At 47.5% G+C, this 22534-nt stretch overlaps 3 protein-coding genes across 7 annotated transcripts in view; 2 read left to right on the top strand and 1 right to left on the bottom strand.

Moving 5' to 3' along the window:
• Nucleotides 1-559: 559 nt before the first annotated feature.
• kiaa0319l (KIAA0319-like ortholog) lies at nucleotides 560-15661 on the bottom strand. 3 transcript variants are annotated; one of them, XM_076139290.1, is made up of 25 exons: nucleotides 15332-15661; nucleotides 13966-14588; nucleotides 12510-12682; nucleotides 12304-12411; nucleotides 10288-10556; nucleotides 10088-10165; nucleotides 9440-9692; nucleotides 8823-8921; nucleotides 8616-8713; nucleotides 8399-8486; nucleotides 7919-8011; nucleotides 7586-7718; nucleotides 7376-7481; nucleotides 7043-7165; nucleotides 6828-6951; nucleotides 6025-6157; nucleotides 5711-5859; nucleotides 5359-5510; nucleotides 5096-5234; nucleotides 4511-4670; nucleotides 4263-4405; nucleotides 3974-4096; nucleotides 3795-3885; nucleotides 3540-3631; nucleotides 560-3303 (listed from the first exon to the last, which is right to left on the bottom strand). In XM_076139290.1, the coding sequence occupies exons 4-25, from the start codon at nucleotides 12398-12400 to the stop codon at nucleotides 3107-3109; spliced, it is 2940 nt and encodes a 979-aa protein (XP_075995405.1). In that variant the 5' UTR covers nucleotides 12401-12411; nucleotides 12510-12682; nucleotides 13966-14588; nucleotides 15332-15661; the 3' UTR covers nucleotides 560-3106. The 3 variants fall into 3 exon arrangements, with proteins under 3 accessions (XP_075995405.1, XP_075995407.1, XP_075995406.1); XM_076139292.1 differs by having other exon boundaries at nucleotides 13966-14590; nucleotides 15336-15661; XM_076139291.1 differs by lacking the exon at nucleotides 15332-15661 and adding an exon at nucleotides 15193-15295 and having other exon boundaries at nucleotides 13966-14590.
• Nucleotides 15662-16013: 352 nt separating this feature from the next.
• ncdn (neurochondrin) lies at nucleotides 16014-19926 on the top strand. 2 transcript variants are annotated; one of them, XM_076139568.1, is made up of 8 exons: nucleotides 16014-16154; nucleotides 16256-16468; nucleotides 16878-17868; nucleotides 17946-18115; nucleotides 18211-18449; nucleotides 18573-18785; nucleotides 18880-19022; nucleotides 19116-19926. In XM_076139568.1, exons 2-8 carry the CDS (start codon nucleotides 16274-16276, stop codon nucleotides 19535-19537), a joined length of 2373 nt encoding a protein of 790 aa, XP_075995683.1. In that variant the 5' UTR covers nucleotides 16014-16154; nucleotides 16256-16273; the 3' UTR covers nucleotides 19538-19926. The 2 variants fall into 2 exon arrangements, with proteins under 2 accessions (XP_075995683.1, XP_075995682.1); XM_076139567.1 differs by having other exon boundaries at nucleotides 16014-16468.
• Nucleotides 19927-20787: 861 nt separating this feature from the next.
• Nucleotides 20788-22534, top strand: part of tfap2e (transcription factor AP-2 epsilon) — an 8387-nt gene continuing 6640 nt past the window's right edge. Inside the window, exon 1 of one of the 2 annotated variants that reach the window (XM_076139524.1) lies at nucleotides 20788-20826. In XM_076139524.1, the coding sequence (XP_075995639.1) occupies nucleotides 20788-20826 (39 nt within the window). Of the gene's footprint in view, nucleotides 20827-21552; nucleotides 21580-22534 lie in introns of those variants that run through there. The other variant, XM_076139525.1, reaches the window with a different exon arrangement.

Genomic DNA, 22534 nt, shown 5'->3' with positions numbered 1-22534 from the left:
CAGTGTAAGCAGTGAGAATGAGGCTGGAGCGTAAAATCAGTGGATGGACTTGCTGCAGGGGTGGAGAGACTGCTGCAGGGAGTGAGACAATCAGTAAGGTGTGATTGACTGATGGTGTGGCCAGAGGAGGCATGACAATGGCTGGAGGGACCTCTTTATCGAGTGGCCTGTGGCTTAAGGTGACCCCTCTCACTCACACATCCTCCGAGTGTCCGTGTGGAGAGACTGCTGCTGGAGTGTGGCAGTAAATATGAAACACAACACTCAATAGTTTCCGCTTCTCTGTCCATCAATCTGTCACTCAGCATTTTTTAGCAAACCACATGCAATTAAATACACAATCGCTGTCAGAATTCCACTGCCCGCTCCTGCCAACACCGCCCTAAAAGTAAATAATTTTGCAGTGTTGGGAAGGAAAGAAGAATTGAAGGAAGGTGACTAACAATGACAACAAGCACAGCCTTTATATACTGCTCTCATCTAGGTGGTGTTAAGCTCCTCTTTAGACCCTAAGAACAAGAGGGAACCTGGCCAGCAAATCACACAATCCTCAGGAAAATCAAGAACAAAATGAAACTTTTATTTTAATTTACAGATAATCCAGTTTCATCAGGTCTGCTCAGACAAAAAAAAAAGAGATAATCCTTCACTAAAATCTGGTTTAAAATTTAACATTACAGTACATCCTTTCATGTGATAGTTTCCCCCCCTCCCCATTCTATGTCAGTCTTCACAGTGGACTCCCTCAGAGTCTCGGTCAGTTCTATGAATTCAAAAACTGATTTCTTGTATTTGCAACTGAATCAATGTCGCTTTCTAAAAATAATATTATTAATAATATAATATAATAACAGGTTTTGAGGAAGGAAGCCAAACTTCAAAATGTACGTACGCCAATATAATTCTCAGTTTTTGAATCACTAGGAATGACAGTGACTCAACATCGTATTTGGATCATTAACCCACATGACGTTTGTGAGAATGTGCAAGAAATAATGGAAGAAGACATTTCAAAGTGTTACACAGTTGACACTTCACAGAATTGGCACTTGGGTGCGCTCGATTTTAGTTTGCCTCACACAAAGCAGGAAGAGACGGCCGATGTGAAAGATGAAGTCATGCCCATCGTGCACTAGGTGCTTCCAGAGACCAAACTAGTGCCACAGTGCCGACATCAGGATGAGAAGAATTACATTTTCAGATTGCTTTTTTTTTAAACAGTACTGGTTTCAAACAAATAAAAATATTGAATAAACTTTTTAATAAAGAAAAGGTGACTTAAAACGACTTGACTCAGTTCACAGGTGAATTTCACAGTCTGCATGCAGAGAGAGAAGAAAAAAAAAAAAGAAATCTCACTTTTGGATGTTTAAAACAAAACAAAAAAACGACAACAAAGGGTTAAAAATGGGTAACAGGCAAAGACCATGTATAAAGTTGCTGTCAATTCAAATTAGCATTAAAAAAAAAAGATATGAGGAAATTAAAAAAAAATATTTTCCCTTCTCAAGTTCTTTCAACTTGACTGATAAAGAATGACTGAAGACTTTTGCAAATTCTTTTTCACAATTTTCAAAAAAACTTTCAGTAAAATTTTCGTGATTTCTCCAGAATTTTCATGACTCTTCTGCCCAGATACAGCAAGATTATGAAGAGAGGTTACGCAACATATTAACTCCCAAAGAGCCGAGTTAACTGTGCTTCTGTTACACATGCAGCACACACACACACCACCCTACCCATTCACATTTGCAGATGTGTGACAGAGTGAGGTTCATGAGACGCATCTGGACCGGAGCCGCATTCAGATTAACTACTTCCCTTGGATCTCCGGAGAAAATTCCTCTTAAGGAACCTAGACGCCATTTTATCACAGTCACGGTCTGCGTTCGTGGCCTTCAACTTTAACTTCAACCATCAGGCGAGCTGCTCCCTTTCGCAACCATTCACACAGAAACCGACAGACATGGAATCAAAGTGCATGAGCATGTAATCACAGGTGTAGAGGGTTGCTTGTAAACGAAAAGAAAACAAAGTGGTCATTAGGTGAGATAATCTAAAGGTGAGTGAGGGAGCAGCGTCCTGTTCATCTCATTAATCCTGTTGTGTTTTTCTCAAGTATCCTTGTTATCCCTGTCAAGGCCCGCGTGACTAGGCCTCATTATCCTTGTTTACTCCAGTGTATGTTTTTCGGGCGGCTTAAATCCACCGGGACACGAGCCTTCAGAATAAAAGTATATTGTTTTCCCCAAGATCTTCTGCCTCTGGTCACCGTGGCTGACAAGTCTAACATCAGTGGCTCTTAATGTGGGTTAATACAAGACGTAAAGACGTAAAACCTGCCCTGCGACACATGCAGGTTATCGTTCCACTATCAAAGTGGAGCGGAACGCGTTTATCTGTCGCTCATCATGCACATACAGACGTGTGGGGGAAGGGGGGTGGGGGTTTGCTGGATTGGGGGGCGAAGCTGTAAGTAGCTCTCTGTTTTGGTTGTTAGTCCTTCAGGCGAGTCACCATGTCGACACCAACAAATAACAGCCGAGTTCACCGTTGGTTTTTTAACCTGGCAGTGTTTGGTAGCATCAGTCCCATGAGGAAACGGTGTGAATACGTGTTGGTGTCAATGCGTGAAGTGGGCTCGCTGGTTCTCCGGTCTCTTTTATCCTCAAGGAAATTATGTGTGACTCAGGCAATTCCTCTTGCCCTCGAAACTCAATTCTCAACCGATGAGTAAAAGTACATTCTCTACGTCTTTGTGTTACACACAGGGTCCATGTTATACCATAGTCATCTGTAATCCTCCTCTAAACGATGCAGTTTTCTCACCTTTGCGTTGGCTCAGTGTGCAAGCAGAAGTATCAGCATAGTGGCGCCTCTCTGTGACAGTGGGACGACATGTTTCCAGCATGTCTCTCCCCTCTCCCTGTTCCCAAATACAACTAGAAGACAGGACGTCTCAATGGGCGAGGGCTGTGAGGTTTGTGTTTCCAAGAAACAACAAGATAGAGAGAGAGAGAGAGAGGAGGAGCGTGAGATAGAGGAGTGTGAGAGGTGAGCATCCCGTGTGCGAGGGGAGCAGCGTGCCCCCCCCTTTGCTTTCATGCTATAGCAGCTCCTCTCTTTGCTTCTTGCCTCTCACGGGGCCCAGGCCGTTTCTCAAGGAGCCGTTCTGGGCCCTCAGGAGATGCCCTCGCTCTTGCTCCTTCCACGGGACCCCTCCGTGCCCTTCGTCGCTGTCCAGGTCAGAGTCTGAGTGCATGAGGGCCGAGGAGGTGGGGGCGGGCGCCGGCTTCATACGGCCTGGATGGAAGGAAGAGAAACGGCACAATGACTGCAGGGTAAAAATGAACTGGGCCCTTCAGCTGGCATGGCAGCAGGATGACATGCGCAATTTACATACTGTATTGCATCATTACAGGAAACGGAGCTTCTAATTTGCAACAAACAAGAGATCATAAAACCAAATCTAAATCGTACATGCGGGCACCAAAACTGCTGATAGGTACTGTGTGTGAGAATGTGTGTGCGTCTCTCACCAGCTCTAGGTGGTTGGAGTTCCACGCAGTCTTGCTCGTCAGCGTCCAGCATTTTATAGCGGCTTTTGCTTCTGCGCACTTTGCTCTTACGCCTTCCAGGACAAATACAAACAAAGCGGCATCATTAAGTCATTAAAGAGGCATGACGACCCTAATCTACAAAGCTCAATGAAAGTGATGTAATGTTTACAGACTACAGGGTTAGAACACAACAAACTTGGCGATAATGTTAAATTTACAAGAGGTCGCACTCACCTGTTGCAGCAACACACCATCCCCCAAACTACTGTGGCTATGGCAACCACGATCATGAAGGATGCGATCGTCACATAGAGCACGCTCCACTCTGAAAACACAACAACAAAGCCATTTTAAAAAGGTGCGACCGTGTGAAGTGTCCTGTCTCATCAAACCCCAGATTCCTCTCCTCTCACCACAGTTGCTCTCTGCGTCGCCAAACTGAGCTCTGATGAAGTTCTCCATCCAGAACGGGTGGCAGACGCAGCGCCGCGTGAACGATTCGCACTCGCCGTGGCCCGAGCAGTTCAGCTGACAGACTGAGGACGAAGAGCGACAGAGAGTTTACAGGTTTATACAGAGAGGCAAATATGTCTTCAACCCATTATCCGGCAAGAGTCGGCGAACAGGGGGCAAAGAAGAAGAAGAAGTTGAAGAGGTAAAGTTGCAGCATTCTTTGATCATTCCTCTTCCTCTTGTACTCACTGACTGTGTCCACCCGTCGTGCTTTGAAGATGAGGAACTCGTTCTTCTGTTTGCGGAGTTTGTTGCGCAGGCTGAGTGCAACGCTGTGGCCGGACAGAGGAGGGCGCCCAGGGCCACCCGAGACGAGGAAGACCAAACGAGTGCTGAGGAGGGAGAGAGAGAGAGAAGAAGGGAGAATACAGAGACTCTTGTTTTAGTCAGGTTCGTGCTGGAGATGAAGTATCAGGTGCACACTTAGACCAACATACCTGTGCTCATTAAATGCGCTGATGTCACGTACGATGATGTCGGTGTCGAGTACACCGAGCAACACCCCGACTTGGCGCATCAGCATGTCGCGCTGGCGGTGGGTGACCTGGGACACGGCGACCTCCAGCACCAACTCCACAAGGTCTCGCTCCCTCGAGTCTGACGGACGGCACGGTAACAAGGAGAGGGAGAGAGAAGGGGATGGAATTGAGAAGGTGAGATTGTAGGCGGGATCCACCGACCAGTGTGAGAACTGGGAGAGAGGCCAGAGCCACAGGTAGATGGATTAGTCTCCGGCTGTGTGTGTGTCTGTACACCGTATGTCACACACTGACCGGGCCAACTGGTTCAACTGTTGATCACTCTGCAAAGCTCTGTGTCTTTAGTCTGCATGCAATATTCTTCACTATTAGAGATCCTTCATTTCCATATCTGTCAACACCGTTTAAGATGCTGAGTCTAGATCCAAACTTGCAATTTGATTCGATTATTGAGTGACATTAAACCTGGCGATGCAAAATCACCAACCCTTCTGTACCTGCGCCAGGTGTCTCACTGATTATTCCTCTGTGTGTCCACTTTACCTGCTTTGACCTCCACTGTGCTCTTGTCTGTGCTGGTCTGTCCCTTACTGTCAGTCACAGTCAGGGTGAAGCTGTACTTCCCCTCCACCAGGTTTCCGAGAAACAGCACTGCCTGGTGGTCAGAGTTGTTCAGCACATCCTGCAGGAGAAAAAGAACAGACGTGTGTGAGTGTTTAGAAGACAGAAGAGACAGACGTTTGTTCTTGCTTTGACTATCATAAACATAGATTCATCGTTGACCATCCAGTCACAGGAGTGCTCACCCCAGCGGCGGGGCTGCTGTCTTCTCTGGTCCACATGTAGCTGACGCCACCTTTGTCATCTGTTGAGTGGGATCCATCCAGGGACGCCGTCCTAGTGGGCAGAGAGATGGACGTGCTGGACAGGATGTGAGCCACGGGCGACAGGTCAATTTCTGGTGGAACACAACAGGAAAGTTGCTGAATTATAAAACATCATTAGGAAGATTTTCCTCCAAAATTTAAATGTTCCTATATTTCGTCTTTTACTATTCTAAATTTCACAGCATCCATTACCTTCTCCTGTCTGTCTCCAACCTCTGATCCTGACATTAACCCTTTGAATGCACTGAAAAGTAGACACACGCACACAAACCTTCTCGGACGATGACTGTAACAGTGTCAGTGCTCTGCAGCTTCCTCTCATCCGTTACCGTCAGGGTGAACTCATACGTGCCCACCTTGAGACCCGTTACCGTGGCAACGGCACTGTCTGCATTTTCAACCTTCACACCATCAGGACCCCTGGTGGAGAACAGATGGAGAGAATGGGGTGAGGCTCCAGCATCAATTAAACATAAATTTGAGAAGAAACTGGCGATTTGAGTCCAAAAGAAGCTTTGCCAGCATACTGTAGATGTGTGTGTGTGTGTGTGTGTGTGTGTGTGTGTGTGTGTGTGATTAACTGACTTGGTCTGAATCCAGTGGTATGTGGCGATCTTCTGGTCATCCTTGCTCTTGCTGCCGTCCAGTGTGGTTCTGTCGACGGGCAGCGTCAGCTCTTTCTCCGGCCCGGCATCTGCTTCTGGAGGCTTATTATTTTCTGGAAGATGTAGGAACAAAAACACCAGGATGAGAACAATAAATATACATTTCTTTTTTACAACAATTGGTAAATAACAGTATAAACACGTTAATATCTTAAACTATAATAATGTGACCCCATTTGTCAGCGTTTGTTTGATCAAAATGGGATTGTCAATATATTAAACTTCTGTTCTTGTCTGATCTGTTTAATCATCGTGCTTTATTTGTTGGCACCAACCAAAAGTAAACATACCAACAGGGCTGCACAGCCACAACCATTTAAAACAGTGACTGACACACATAAAGGCAAGTGTGTGTGATTAGGTGGCATTGAAATACAAAAACACAACAAAATGCTTCATGACATAGTCTGACCTTGCAAGTTAATGTGTGTCTAAATACTAACCCTTGTTCAAACACAGCAAGGACTGTTTTAGCAGACTTATCTACACTAAGTACACAGATACCAATGCATGAGTGAGCACGCACACACACACACACAAACCACCCACTTCTCTTTTTTACATGGCACAGTTTCCTCTATCAGTTAAGCAAATATGAACAATGTATGCATGATCTTGACACATTCTAGACCCTTTGATAAGTAAGTGCAGTGTGTACTCTCATTTACATACTTCCCATGAATGTGTATGTGTATGTGCGCCTCGTAGGCCACAGATCTTTACCTGGCTGTACAATGACGGTGACCTGGGCGGTGTCCTGCTGTCCAGCGGTGTCCGTCACAGTCAGCTTGAAGGTGTAGTCTCCCTCCTGCATGGCCGACAGCTGCAGGATTGGAGTGCGCACACCCTAAAACAAACAGCAAAACAAAGCAGAGTGATGTCACATCATGTGCGCCACTGTAATCAAAACCAGAATGAAGTGGCTGCACAGTTCTTACCTGCATCTCCAACACCTTGTCTTTGCTCTCGGGGCTGAGGGACCACTCATAGGCGAGGGGTTCGTGGTCGTCCGTGCTCTGGTTGCCATACAGAGTGATGGAATTGTGTGGCAGGGTGATGACCTGCATGTTCAAATGGGACAGAAACCCATTTGAATAAAAGCAGAAGAAGAAGGGGAATGCCTGCTGGAGCCACAAAGGGGTCTTGCGTGGGCACTCGGTTACAAGCTGTCCAACACTTTGTACATATTCTACAGGTTGGTTGAGCACACGGAGCAGTTCTGAGGATTGAACTCGTTTGAACACTATTACAAGTTGACAAGGGGTTCAAACCTGGTTAGGGCTGGCGTTGGCCACAGGCCGGTAATCCTTGGCTTTGTTGACAACCACTATGGCCTGGGTAGAGTCTGTGGCTCCGTCTGAATCTGTCACTTTCAAACTGGGAAAGGCCACAAGAACACACATTTCATCAGGGCAAATACACACAACCTCATCCAGCTGTACAAAACAGAGAGCAGAGGCCCAGCAGAGGCCCACCTGTACCTGAATGTGTAGTTCCCAGGCACCAGGTTGGTGAGGGTGAGCACAGCGGTGTCAGCAGAGACCTTCTCCTCCCTCAGGGGACCCTTGACGTCCTCCCAGAGCCACGCAACCACCTTGTCATCATCTTTACTCTCTGAAAAGTGGGAATAGCAATGAAGTCATACAAAGACACCAAAAGAGGAAGTGGACCATAATCCAAAACATCAATTAAATAAAACCCCGGAGCCTGGAGCCTGGATCATAACAACGAACATAACAACACTTGGATGATTCACTGGTGTTAAGGTTAATATGTCTGTGAAAGTGGGTGAGTGTGTGTTGTGGGAAACTCACGATTGCCATCTATCACCGTGGAGCTGATTGGCAAGGAAATCTCCTGGAACCTTGGCGAAACCACGGCAACGGGGGGCTTGTTTACCCGCGGCTCTGTCAGGCGGAAAACATGACATTAAGTCACTGAGTGAGCTGTGAAGCAGACCACTGGCTTCCCGTCCCTCAAGTGTGTTTCGGGCGCAGTCCGGCAACGGGCGACTTGTGACATTAATGAAGTAATGAGTGTCGTGGTTTCAGAAATCATGACGAAATGGGCCAAACACAGGATTACTACAGGAGGATTAAGTCACCCTGTTTACATTGAAGAAGCCGGTTTGATCATAGGGATTTGGCGCTATGACAACAACTTTAAGGGGTCTTCAAGGGACTTTCAGAGGTCCGTTAACCCCTTCCTCCACATAAAGAGAAATAGCCCCGTTTATTAGCTGTTGTATTATTTTGTCTGTTCCCTGTGTGTGTGAGCGAGTGTGTAGTCTTCACCTGGTTTGACAGTCACATTGACGTAACCGTCTCCGTGGGCTCCGTCTCCATCCACCATCACCTCAAACTCATACAGGCCCACAGTCAGCTGCCAAAAGAAAACCAAAGAAATTAAACAAGAGGAAAGAGGAAGTGATTGTTTTCTATCTATTATTTATACATTTGGCAGCTGGAAGGTGTGTGATATTTTGAAGCAGAGCACTCCTGTAATCTCTACCTTGCTGAGTTTAAGTGTTTTGCTCTTTTTCCCTTCCATCTCTCCACTGTAATCCTTGGGATGAGTTATCAGGCGCCACTCAAAGACATAGTTTGTTCCTATGGAAATGAAATAAGGAAAATAAGCAAAATAACACTGTGCATTATACTAAACAGTCATATCTGCATCTTGATGAAGCATTAAGTGTTTATTTATCTGTGCTTTTACCTGCTTGGGCTGCCGGCACCACAAAGGCATTGAGTTCGACGGCGCTCCGAGGCAGTGTGACCTCTACGCTCTCTCCCGCCGACACCACCAGCTCCCTCACTGCCATGGAAACCACAGCATCAGAGACACACACACACAGGCCACAATAATAACACAACTTGCCTGATGGAACTCAACTGGGTATGAGATGTTTTTATAGCATTAAGTAGTAACAGTAATATTTTTAAGCATGTTTTCTTATCTTCAATTGGTTAAAGAATGACAATGATAAGATATGGCAAGGAGGAGCAACTGATCTAACAAGTTATTCTTGTTTATAGAGGACTGGCATGATCCCATTTATTTGCTTACACTGCATTCACACACACACACACACACACACACACACACACACACACACACACACACACACACACACACACACACACACACACACACACACACACACACACACACACACACACACACACACACACACACACACACACACACACACACACACACACACACACACACACACACACACACACACACACACACACACACACACACACACACACACACGTCGTGAATAGGTTACTTTTATAACCTAAAGCATATTTTACAGTCTTCCTCACCGGCCTGTGTTGGAGAAGTTGAAGCAGCAATGGTAGTAGTAGCTGTGGCCGTGGGAGGGGGAGGGGCCGTGCTGACGGCGGGGTGAGTGGAAGATGGCCCAGTAACCGCGACGGCACCGGCTGTGGAGTTCTCTTGCGGCGTTCCGGCTGCGCTCCCCCTGGTTACGCCGCTGAGGTTCTCGTGGGCCGCTTCAGATGGAGCGACCATGCTGGCTACCGTCGGAGGAGGCAGAGTCGGTCCTGCTTGGACGTTCTGTTGCAGGGATGGAGAAACATTCATTTTGGAGGAAGCGAAGCCGAGCAGACATAGACGGTAAATATTGGAATTTGGAAATGCTCTTGCTTCACACCAACTTCCCCGAAAACCCAAGGACACGGATATCTGTGTTATATTAGTTTGACTTGGTTATTTCCACAAATCCTTGCTTAAGAGTGAAGACAGGTAAGACAATCATCTCCCATTGTTTCTGGCTTAACAACTGAAAAACCCCCAAACTAGGATCAATATCTTTGTCCTCAAACTGATTCTCCAAATTCAATTCACTCAATTCTACCTAGAACACATCTGCTAAATGTGAAACGTACAGATCAACAAAAACAACGTTCTGTAAATGATGTAAGAACATATAATGTTCTGCATGTTGTTACCTTGTCGGTATGATGTTGTCTCTTGCTTCCTGTTCGCAGCGTGTCCCGGGCCCTTCTGCGTCTTTTTAAAAGAGGACCCTTGGAGTGGAGATAGAAACACTTTGGCTCAGAAAACAGGAGTAGCTGCTCATGTAAGTAATACTAGATGTCGTGTCCTTAGTGATGGCGAGTGTGTTCCGTTTCATTTATCTCCGCCATACCTTGGAGAGCAGCTGGAGGAGGCCCAGGGACTCCTGGTGTGGCTGGGGCAGGGAGGTGATGGGGCAGCCTCTCCTAAGGGAGCACCTGAGCAACACGCAGCGGCCACCCAGGCTCCACACGGCCTCGCAGGTCGGGCTGGAGCAGCAGGACTCCCAGCACGTCGCCCCGCCTCTCCCCAGCGCCAGAGGGTACCAGCCCAGACCGATGGCGCTGCTCCAGTGCATCCCCAGCACGCCACCGGTCACCCGGCAGAGATTGGCCGACACACCTTCACAGGAAAAGACAGGGAAGACTAATTATTAGATTTTTATAAAGGACAAATGACTCAAAATGGCAGCTAAGGGTAACAGGCTGTTTCTGTATGGGGGACATTCTTGCAGTTTAGTCAAAAGGATCTGCCAAAAGTTACACAGTGGATCCACCAGGGCCTTGAGAGGGGCATTTGAAGATTACCCTTGTTTGCATCAATCCGGCCATTGTTGGGACAAGCAAGGGGGCAGAGTGAAACCCACGCAAGCTCCCGCTCCCTTTTCACAGATAAGCCTTTGACTGGATGTTTCTTCAGAAAATGCTGACATGCCGGGGCCACAGATCAAGCGGTCGGGCCAAGTCGGCACCGGAGAGAGAGAGAGAGGAAGTGAGTCTTTTTTCCCCTGACAAAACCACAACGCTGATTAAAACCCAAAGCACAGTGTGCAGTAATGACAGCTCCACCCTCTGAGCCGCAACGTAACACACTCACACACCAGCCGTGGAGTCTGATGGGGAATTGGCCGTGCGTGTTTCTTGCTTTGGGGGTGAAACGAGCTCTTTACAAATCACTTCCTCCATTTTACAGTAACACCACAGACGGCTGCATTCATACCAAGACACTAGAATATTTAACAGTAACAGAAGAAGAAAATGGAGGCTTTTATTTCATGGAGGGACAGAGTGTGACAGCATGAACACCATCCAATCTGAACAATCTGACAACACCAGTGAAGGACAATGGAGACCGGCGGAGACACTGTAATCTATAACAACTAGGGGGGGGGGGGGGAACTATTTAGGCGCGTTCGATTGTCGTCTGCCGGGCGTGAGCGGTCGACCCAGGACAGCAGATCTGCCAGCAAGCACGGAGGATGAGCAGAGCAAACAAGAATACTGCTGGTGTAAGGATTAAATATGCAGTGTGTGTGTGAGATAAGAGTGGAATGAGGGAACAGAGAGCTTTGTCTCGCTGACAGGCGGCAAGGAGCACGACCACAGCGTGTGCGTTCGCTCAGACTAACAGAGACATGTCAACACGTCACGTCTCTCTTTATGGCTTAATCACACATTTCCCATAATGCAGTGTGGACCAATCCTCATTTAAACGTAATGAGTTCTGGTATCTTCAAGGAACGAAAGCGCCGCTGACCAGACTGAGCTCTACTACCCATGGCTAGTTGTTGCCATAGTAACCCCACAGCCAAGGGTGACTTTATGGGTTGTCAGTGTAACTTGAGTCTTTGAAACACACAGGCCCCGTCTCTCTCTCACACACACACACACACACGCACGCACACACACACACACACAAAGCAGTATAGTTTGTTTGAGAAAGGACCCTTCATCATCGCACCCCATGTGCTCCCTTCTTTTGCCCAATATCTCTCACTACACACACACACACACACACACACACAGAGGCTCTATTGTCCCATGACGCATTGTAACGTACCAAGCAGAATGGCATTGGAATGGCGGCACACACACACACACACAGCAGGGACACTTAGCGGCCCTCTTCCTCCCCACCTCAGATTAGGGAGCCCTGTAAACACGGACTGACAACCTGAGTCAGTCCAACAACAACAACCATTGTGGGCGGCCAAGGCGGATAAAGATCCACCCTGAACAATCAAAGGCTTGTGTGCTGCCTACTGTGTAAACAACTTGAGGTAGTTTACAGTGGACACAGATGTGAGGCCTCCCATCCCTTGCCAATAAATGCAGTTTGGCTTTTGTTGACTTTTGGTTCCCATTTTTACCTGCTGGGGGAGGAGCCAGGAGCCAGAGATAAGCCAGCAGCAGCAGGACGAGGTGAGGTAAGCTGCAGGTGAGCGGCTTTGGACGTGCATAGGACATTTTCCAAAGACCTGGCAGAAGGGACACAAAGATAAGAGCTTTGTAACAATGCGAGTCGCCAGTAAATGCAATAAGAACAAGTTGCAACCATTAAATACGTGGTCCTTACCTTTCCTTTCTCTCTGTCAGATGTGGAAAGAGAGGGTGAGGGGTGGGGGCGGTTAGGTTGGCAGGGAAATGCAGCGAGGCGACGGGTGGAGACGGGTCAACACCAACACTCGAGGAAAGACAGCCACCATGGCCGCCTCAGCCTTTCACAGCCTCAGCAGCTCAGACGCCAGCCTGGAGAAGGAGAGAAGATGTCACAGACAAGACAGTCAACATGTGGATAATACACTCCTATTCACAAAGGGACAACCCTGACTCGTTAATGAAATGCACTGGGACATTTTGAACTAGCTGAGAGATTGAGATGGACGGATCCGGTAACAAAACGCTGCAGCCTCACCTGGTTCGGTCTACGCAAGAGGACGGGAACAGTGCGAGAACAGAGGGAAAAAACTTCTGCTACAGTCGCTGCTGCTGCTCTCATGTTGCGGCCACATGTTCCACAGCTTCCACTTATATAACTTCCAGAGCATGAAACATTGTGTTCCCAGTGAGAGGGGCAGACTAAACACTGTTCCGTCCAGCCAAAAACATCCAATATCCTGCAACTAAGACGCAGCGTAATGACATACAGCCGTCCTGTGGGCTATGAATGGTGACGGGGAAGGAAACGTGAAAAGACAAATGAGCTTGCACGCCTCTTTGACAGATGGCACGTCTCCGTCTGTACAAACATGCAAACCCTGTATGGAAATTCAACAATCTTAACTATGTAAACTATGATTAACCGCCTGAGGTGTTTAGTATTGTATTGTTCATAGGGGAGTATTTGTGATGGTAATGGTTCATATTAGAGGATTAGATGGGTTAAAACACTGGACAAAGCTAAAAAAAAAACAACAAAATCAAGTCAGAGGTACTGAACTTCTCTTGACCCGGCGTTCAGGTCACAGAAATGCGATCGGCCCTATTTGTCACTGAGCTCTCGTCTGCCATGCTGAGTTCTGGCTCACGGCCCTCACACCTGTGTTTGACACAAATGAGCAACACGGTAAAAAAGCTCGATAAACCCTGCGTGATCAAATCCACCCTGTGTGAATCTAACAATGCAGGGTTTCTGTTGACATTGTGTTAGAGAGGTGTTGGTTCAGCTCTGCTAAGTCGTCGTTAATGGTGTTGTGGTTTCAGAGTGCTTTATGTTGAGAGGTATTAGCGCTGTTCTGTCCTCTGGTGATAGACAAATAGTTTATAAACAAGCACCCCTCAGACAATCTCAACAGTCAGTAAATGCTGTTAGATTCAGACATGCAGAGCTGCGGTGCTGGATTGTATTAAACTGGAATAAATGACACACACACACACACACACACATGCACACAGACGATCCAGACCCCAGAGCTGAATTCAGAGTGAATATTAATATTAATTGAATTAATGATGATAAATCACGCCAGATTGAAGAATGAATAATTTGTTATTGTCACAAATGAGGAAAATGGGTTAATACTGACACCAACCTGCATGGCGTGCGTTCCTCTTAGAATCCATATTCCTGCACACAGTTGTCTCTGCTCATTCAGAGTTCACTTTGTCGCAGTTCGACAACAAAAGTACAACTGTCATCCAGTGCTTGTTTTCCTTTCCAGAGAAGAAGCCACGAAAAAGACCAAAAGACTTCGGGTAGTAATCCTGGCAAGAATTTTCAAGTTTCATTGACGTTTATTGAAGTTCCAAAGTCAATTCCTTCCCTGTGCAGAAAGCATTTCTGCAGCCGCAAAGCTCAGGTGCATTCAATCACCTGGGCTGATGACAGCGCTGCCATTATGCACTATTCAAAGGCTGCTTCCCCCCTTGAGACAGTTCTGAAGAAAAATGATCTACGTGACCAAAACGGCTTGCATCAGCGGACCAAGGGCTTTTTTTCTCCCTCCTCTTTCCTTCTTTCGTCTCTCTCTTTCCTCATTCAGTTGCAGGACTCCATAGCAGACTCACAGCAATGTATTGGCTTCAAGAAAGACAGGTTGGTGAGGTTTGGTGCGTTCTTTTTTTAAATAATGATGTCCTTCATTAGCACTTCTGGCAGCAGCAACTCAGGAAATAAGATCTTGTCATTTCTTTCTCGCACTCCTTCCTGTTGAGTCTCTGCAAATCAAAACATAACTGATCAGCATTCTTGCAATCGCAGTAACAATAACAAAACAACTCTTCTAACACAATTAACATGATAGATGCAACAACAGCAAGTATTTAATGTAATAAAAATAAGGACCCCCACAATCTGAACTGTACTATTAACTGTAACCACTGAATAAAACATGTGATTAATCCCTGTGCAATACTGTGACATTACTTTGGATTAACTGAATAATTAAGTGGCAGATTCATTTGTCATTGAACAACAATTGCTGGCATCTGTAATTACAGAGCAGATGATTAAATGGATGAAGGAGTGTCAGTCACATGCAGAGATGCCTGTGTAAACCAATGAGTTCATATCTTTTCATTCAAAATGGTGGGCTCGTACATTATGCATTTTACCAGCCTGAAAACAAGAGTGAAGGCTAATGGATCTGTCTTCAGCTGTCAGATCTGTTAATACGGAGCAGATAGCTACAGACCTCCGCAGTCCTGATCCCACTATAACAACACCACAACTGAATTAATATTATCACACTTGGATTGGTTCGTTATTACACGCGTTTCCCAAGCACTGAAGGAGGGAAAGTTGGAGTTAGAATTCCCACCTGTGTAATCCGGGATCACCGCGTTTAGACACCTTGAGGTTAATAACAGCTGTTCGCATACCTAGTGGACTCGATTCACGTTTTAACGCGCAACTGTGACGACACCGCGGAGGAAACGTGCGTAACGTTTCAGTGATACTTACTTAAACGTCTCTGTCGGTCTCCGTGTTGTGTTGCGTTGTCGTGCCTGTCGTTGTTGTCCTCTGAGCACTAATTAGGTCAGGTTTCCTCTCTGATACAGCTGATGAGCTCGTGTGACTGCTGGCGTCAAAGCCTGTCAGGTCCTAAATGACGCTTCCGCTGCCCAAATTTCCAGAATAAAAGTACTCAATGACAGAACCTTAAAACGTTTTAGAGAAGCTAATAGCCAGAGGAAACAAAGCACCAACTGAAAAATATGTATTCGACTGAATTAAATTAAAATACAGCTCATATTATGTAGTGTCTTGTTTTAAATTATGTTTGCTTGTTGTAATGTGATGATTGCGCCTCCGGATGTAGCTTTCCTGCTAAACGCTAACAGGAAACGCATAATCCGACTACTTCCGCTTTGCGACACCTGCTGTTAATTGTAAGGATGTTACGTTTCTTGCCTTAACAGAAATACGCAGGTTGTTGCATTTTTTAACACTTTTGGTGGCGAACATTGTAAAAAATCAAGAAAAGAATAAAATTATTTTTTATTGTCTTCACAAATCACTCCGGGTATGCAACGTTGCAATTATACCGACCAAAATGGCGTCGCCGCGCTGCAAATATCCCTACTGTGATTGGCCAACGCGGATTGTTGGAGTCTTTTGATTGGTCGGTCGCATCTTTGTTTTGACGTTTCTTTTCCGGAAAAAAAATCCCATCCCCACGCGCGTCGGTGTGTGCATGAGATTATGAAGAAATTTGCTAAATAAGTTATTTTACAATTAATTATTAAAGCAAGCTTACAAGCCGTATGAACTAGCTCACCGGTAAGAATGACTCAGCCAATTAAATTAAATTAAAAGGCGGCGCTATTCTCGTTTGTTCCTCCACTGCTGGATGTGTTGCTAGCTCGTTTCTATCGTTGTAGTTCCCTACCTTAGAGCTAATGGCCGACAGTATCGAAGTTACACCAATCGTCCCTGCAGAAGAGGAAGAAGAAGGAGGAGGAGGAGGTGGTGGTGATGGAGGAGGAGGTGGTGGAGAGGGTCTGACTGACGCCCAGAGAGACGTGTTGGAGCGGTGTCTTCACACACTCAAGCACGCTAAGAACGACAGCCACACACTCGCTGCTCTCCTGCTCGTAAGTCCTCACAATAATCTTTGTAATGTCAGCAACAACGAGCTCAGTAAAGATTAGAAAATGGAGTTTGTGCAGGAATTTGTCTTTATTAGGGCCATATAGACACACACACTCCCGCTCTTATCTGTTTGTCACCGTGATGTTCTTACTTTTAGTCTGTTTATGCACCTTTAACATTCATTTACTGGAGGAGTTTGTGTTTCTCATTGAATATAAATGTCAACAGTATAAATGCACACGCTTTGGTGAAACTGCAGCTGGTTTTGTAGAGATGTAAAATGTTGTAGAACTTGTAATCAGCTTCTTTCAGGTGCTGTCGTGTTTGGAATAAGATCCAATATCTAGACTACGGCATTCTCTGTCATTTGCTTGAGACGTTAAAGGGTTGTTGTCCTTTCCCCGTCTTCAGATCACCCGTCTGTGCCCAGCCAGCCAGTTAGACAAGCCCACCTTGAGGCGAATCTTTGAAGCGGTGGGTTTCAACCTTCCAGCTCGGCTTTTGGTGACGGCAGTTAAAGGGAGCGACAACTCCGGCTTAAACCATGAGGAGCTCCTCTCCCTCGGCACGGCTCTGCTGGCGGCCCTGAGCACAGATCCAGAGATGGTGTCCCACCCCCACCTCCTCACCACCGTCCCGCTCCTGTTAGGGATCCTAGGGAACCAGAAGCAGAAACTCACAGCCCAGGAAGAGAACGGAGCGAAACCGGCTGCTGATGCGGATGAGGTCCCGGGTGGAGATAACGAGAACGGCAAGGAAAACATGGAGGACGGTAGCGCGGCTAAAGTCTCGGCGCCTCGGGAGTCCAAGCTGGACGAGGCTGTGGCTGCGGATTGCTACCAGGTTCTGGCAGCGGTGTGTGCCTTGCCCAGAGGCCCCGACCAGCTGCTGAGCAGAGGCGCGGTCCCCGGGTTGTGTCAATCGCTGGAGCAAGGCCAGACCTTCAGCAGCAGTCGGGGGCTGAGCTTGCTGGGCTGCATCCTCTCGGGGAAAAGCAGGGACAGAGCCTGGAGCAAACACCCGGGGGAACTCCTCGCTCTGCTCCTCAGACTCTTGAAAGGTTTCTGTCAGGCCACAGGTCAGGCCAGTCTGGACTCGTGCGCCCAGTTGGTGCATTTCCTCCCGCCGACCAGAGTGGCAGCAGAGAGCGAGGAGCTGAAGGCGGTGGTGACGCAGGCGTGGGAGGCGCTGAGACCCATGATGCAGGCCAAGTTGACGCCGAGGCAGATTGGGCCCATCCTGGTGCTCAGCGCGTGTCTGCTGGACCTGTACGGCTGGGAGATCGTGGGGCCGCCAAAGTTCTGCTGTCTGCTGGTGAACCGGGCCTGCGTGGAGGTCAGGATGGGCCTGGAGGAGCCGCCCGGAACCGACCTGAGCCCCGAGCTGCAGCACACACTCACAGGTGCCGTAGTTGCCAAGAATGAATCAATAACAATAAAGTAATGGTGAACCAGTTTGACAGCCGGTTCTCTTTCCCAGGCTGTTACCGCATCATGGAGGCGGCCATGGAGCAGGCGTGCAGCGTGGGGATGGCACAGGGCGCCGCGCAGCCTCAGAGCTCCGGCGCGGCGCTCAGCACGCAGCAGAGCCGGCAGGTCCTCAGGGTGTTGGAGGAGGCCTTCTCTGCTATCATCTATCACCTGCAGCAGGTAAGAGCCGCCATGTCTGAGGCTCTGCTGGTGCTTCTCCTCCTCCGTCGCTCTTAAGATCTTTTTTTCTAAACAAACCTCTCTGGTCTCTCAAGGTGGATCCCAGTCGATATGGCGAGCCTTTCGTCTTCGCCTCGTTCCGCGCTCTCTGCTCCTGGCTTGCCGAGGAGACTTCCTGTCTGAAGGAGGAAGTGACCCGCCTGTTGCCCTTCCTGATCGGCTACTCCAGGAGCCACCTGCAGGGGGAGAGCCCAGACCAGGGCCTCGCCAGCTGGATGGCCGAGATGTCCGTCAGTACGGCAGGAGGGGCTTGGACGGGAAAAGAGCCTCTGAGGTAAGGAGGGAGAAACACACACACAGACACACACGCCTGTCCAGGAAGAGTGTTATAAAGATGTATTCTTAGACAAGGTTGTGGAGGATCTGCTCATCTTCCTCACCTTCTCTTTCCCTGCAGGTATCTCCTCCCTGCTCTGTGTCACCTGTCGGCTGAGGAAGACCCCAGGAAGGTGCTGCTCAGCCTGGACACCCCGGCCCTGCTGGTGGACTTCCTGTCGCGGTGCTGGAGCTCCATGAAGGGGAAAGACGGGGCGGCCGCCAGGGACCCCAGCATGGAGACGGCGTGCTCGGCCCTCCTGAACTTCACCGTGACGGAGGCAGAGAGAGTCAGGTTGGTGTTTGGACCGCAGGCTGCTTTGAGGTGAATGGACTCCATTCCAAAATCCTGTTAGTGCTGAAATGTCCGTGTTCTGTTTTTGTTGTAGGACCGACCCGAGTTTTAGGAGCCTGGAGACCCTTTTGAGTGAAGCACTTCCTGTTTTGGTGCATAAGCCCCGCCTTCTGGTCCTCGCAGCCAATTATTGCACTTTGGGGCTGATGATTGGCCGACTCAAACCAGCTACCACAGGTAAACAACACATTGCATTTCGCTCAACTGTCTTTAACATTTGCGTTTGTTGATCCCGACTAAAACTTGATAATTCGTCTAAAACCTTTCCAGGTCCGGTGGAAGCAGGCCAGAGGCGGCTTCTCTCCTCCGCCCTCCGGTTCCTCTGCGGCGCCCTGGACTCCGGCTCGGGCTCCGGCCCCGTCCGGGTGAGCCGCAGCTGGGAGGAGTGCTGGGACGAGGTGGCGGAGCTGTGGAGGCTGGGGCTTCAGGCGCTCGGCGGCTGCGTCCGAGCTCAGCCCTGGGTCACGGCGCTGGTGGTGGAGGAAGGGTGGCTCAAACACACGCTGGCCATGCTGGGTCAGTGTCACGCCCTGCCTGACCAGCAGACACAGGAGGCGCTAGAGGAGGCGCTGTGTGCCATGGCCGACCAGTGCCAAGTCTGCAAACAGGACATCGGCGACATGATGAGGAGCAGCGACCGCGGCGTCCTGACCTGTATGGGAAACCTCAAGAAGTCAGTGAGAGTGAAGTGAAACCAAACTCCTGCCAACATTATACTCTAAAGAATTCAAGAATTTACGTTAGAAAATGAAGTCTCAGTGAAAGAAACGGAACGATATCATGCGCTGCTTAAGTTTATTTTGTACCATATTGATTTGTGGATGACATGTTACCTGTTGGTCCAAACCTTTCCGTCAGTAACAGATGAAGGCTTCCTTCCACAAGCTGCTCGTCTTCTGCTTTCTTCTCTCCGCAAGAACGGGATGTTAATGTTTTCTTTGTATCATATATTCACTCTGATGTAGCTCTCTGTGGAAACAACTGTGCTCTCTGTACGGAGGGGGGGAAAAGCACAAGCTGTTTCTTTACGTGTGAATAGTGAAATGTGAATGCACTTAATAAAGAACTATTTTGTAACAGAGCCCTCAGTCTTGTTCCCGGCCATACGCTTTCATTTTCTATATGTATTCAGCCTCTATTTTGTCCAGAGACCAGTTGAAGACTCGAGGGTGAACACAGTTGTACTGATCGATGCCTCACTAATGGATTAACATGCCTGTATTCATCACTGCCACAAGATGGCGCAATTGGACCTGTTGGGGGTCGAAGTTCTTGATCGCTGACAGTCTCCTTCTGTTCTTTAGATACAGTTATAAGAGCCTGTAAGCATCAAACCTCCAACTGTGAGCTTCGTCTTCTACTTTAAGAAGAATTTGGAGGATTTAAAATCAGATAAATAATATAAACTGATCCCAAAAGTCAAACTCAATGCTTAACAACAGAAAGTTTCTCTTATTTCACTTCAGTATATTCCTTGTCCCTTCCTTTTTCAGTTGTTTTGATTGATTACTTTCTCAGTTCAGATATCTGGGTCTACTTTTAAAGGCTGAGGAATGAATAAAATCTTAAACGGAGCAAAGTGTGTGTGATCATTTCTAAGTAGACAAACACATCTTCACTCCATCTTTAATTCATGCATTCATCCCTTCATCTCTGATCTCGTCGCCTTTGTACAAAACCCATGAATAAAAAGTTTCTACCCCCCACCCTCGACTCTTGTCACCCCCCGCCCTCTTTTCACCCCCCACCCCTCCTCTCCTCCCCCCCCATCCACCCATCTTTTCTCTGAGACTCATCCATCCGTACAAACTCCTGCATCGCCTCTCAAACTAACTCACTCCTCTGCGCACCTTCATCCCGTCTTCGTCTTACATCAACCCCAATTTTAACCCCATCGGCTGCAGCTTTTTTTTTAACACCATCAACCATCAAAGCAGCAGCTATGCTCTGGAAAACCCGAACCAAGACTGACGGTCTGCAGGTAAAAAACAATCACATTTTTTGGGGGATATTATCGGAATTAGATCGATTGAACCCGGAATTTAACGCGTAAAAGCGACGCCAGCTTCACTCTCAAACAGAAACTTCAATCCAAATGTTGTAAAAATCATCGTGGAGGTGATTGAGTTCAGATTTTAACTCAATATTCTGTGCGTAAATGCATATTTGCGCGTAAAAACAGCGATTCTAACATCGAACCGTGCGTAAAAAGTAAAGAATCCATGTTGTCACTCTGCGTAAAAAATCCTTTAATGCGTTTAAAATAAAATATAACAAAGATAAATATACAAGTGTGTGGAGTGTGTGAGTGAACGTGGGCGCTAATTGAATGAATATATCTCTTTAAGGGAAGTGGACCCTGTCGACCCCTCCCCTCATTCTGCTGGGTGCGCGCAAAACCTATAAGTAGTGCGCTCATGGAGAAGGCTGGAGGAGTCCGTGTGTGTAGTGTGTGTGCTGTGCTGTGCGTGTGTGTGAGCTTCTTTCATCTGTCTCGCCCGTGCGTAAAGAGAAAAAAGCCCCACACACACATATATAAACACACAAACACAGACACACACACTCACACTCACACAGAGAGATAAGGACGTAACATCATAGCACCTTGAGTTTCATGGAGCGTTAAACAGCCTGGATTACATCTCAGCTGAGCGTTTTGAGCCTTCGCGTCATCCTGTTGAATTCGGGGCAGCCAGACTGGTTCCAGATGTTAGTCCACACCTATTCGGCTATGGTGAGTTCCTGGACGTATTGATGCTGCTGCGTGCTTTTGCTATACGGATGTTTCTCTTAATGTAAAGTTATAAGATCGAGTTCATTCCCTGAGTTCGTGTTCCTTGTCTCGGTTAAATTCTTGATAGACACTTTGGAGACTTTTATTATTTGATTAGTGTGATTAATTTATGAGTGATGTCACCGAGTCTCACTTCGGTCCAGGTTGCTGGTGTGATTTTTGATTTTCTACTCATTTATTTCTGATTATTTGTCGTTTTTTTCTCGTCGTGATCGCAGTTAAATCACAAGTGTCCATATGAGTTTGTGTGAAATGGAGTGAAGCGTCGCGTCTGTCTGCGCTCTGCTCTTTGTCTGCGCGGTGTCACAGCAAGTGAGAAGTGTCCACTGCTGTGACAGAGACAGAGACAGAGACAGAGAGGGACAACAGGACATCAGTCAGGAGTGTCTCTGCATGTGAAGCCTCTGACACGAATCTTATTCTATATCAAACGTAATAAGAGTGAGAGTGTGTGTGTGTGTGTGTGTGTGTGTGTGTGTGTGTGTGTGTGTGTGTGTGTGTGTGTGTGTGTGTGTTTGCTGTGATCGTGTCAGTGCTGCTGTGGAACATAATGGACGGTGCTGCAGCTCAGAATTGATCAGATTGACCTGCTTTGGAAAACTGGATTGATGAGTGTGTGTGTGTGAGGGGGAAATGTGGGCTAGTAGATCAAATATTCATGCCTGAACTCTTTTTATGGCGAGTCTGAAAGTTGTCATCTATAAAAAATCTCGTTTATTTCGTTTACTATTCGTTTTAGTTTATTGTCTGATGACTTGAGCCTCGATTGCTAATTAGTTGTCAGAACATTTACATGCCAGTCTCCCTCCCGAAACGACGCGCTGTGAGTGTGTGTGTTGGTGGCCGTGACCTCTGACACTGTTCACCAGCGGTGCCAAGGGCAGCTTGTGCCACT

The sequence above is a fragment of the Genypterus blacodes genome, unplaced genomic scaffold (assembly GCF_046128005.1).
Source record: "Genypterus blacodes isolate CSIRO-AG114 ecotype Tasmania unplaced genomic scaffold, CSIRO-AGI_Gbla_v1 ptg000438l_1, whole genome shotgun sequence".
NCBI lineage: Eukaryota > Metazoa > Chordata > Actinopteri > Ophidiiformes > Ophidiidae > Genypterus > Genypterus blacodes.
The sequence above is the reverse complement of the archived record's forward strand: the minus strand, read 5'-3'. Positions and strand labels throughout refer to the sequence as shown.

Coding starts and splice junctions, on each gene's coding strand:
- ncdn (XM_076139568.1), top strand. CDS start 16,274: ATGGCCGACAGTATCGAAGTTACACCAATCGTCCCTGCAGAAGAGGAA. Junction 18,450..18,572: donor ACGGGAAAAGAGCCTCTGAG/GTAAGGAGGGAG, acceptor CTTTCCCTGCAG/GTATCTCCTCCCTGCTCTGT. Junction 19,023..19,115: donor ACTCAAACCAGCTACCACAG/GTAAACAACACA, acceptor AAACCTTTCCAG/GTCCGGTGGAAGCAGGCCAG.
- kiaa0319l (XM_076139290.1), bottom strand. CDS start 12,400: ATGTCCTATGCACGTCCAAAGCCGCTCACCTGCAGCTTACCTCACCTC. Junction 6,158..6,827: donor CACCGTCATTGTACAGCCAG/GTAAAGATCTGT, acceptor TACATCTTCCAG/AAAATAATAAGCCTCCAGAA. Junction 3,632..3,794: donor ATGGTGTGTTGCTGCAACAG/GTGAGTGCGACC, acceptor TTGTCCTGGAAG/GCGTAAGAGCAAAGTGCGCA.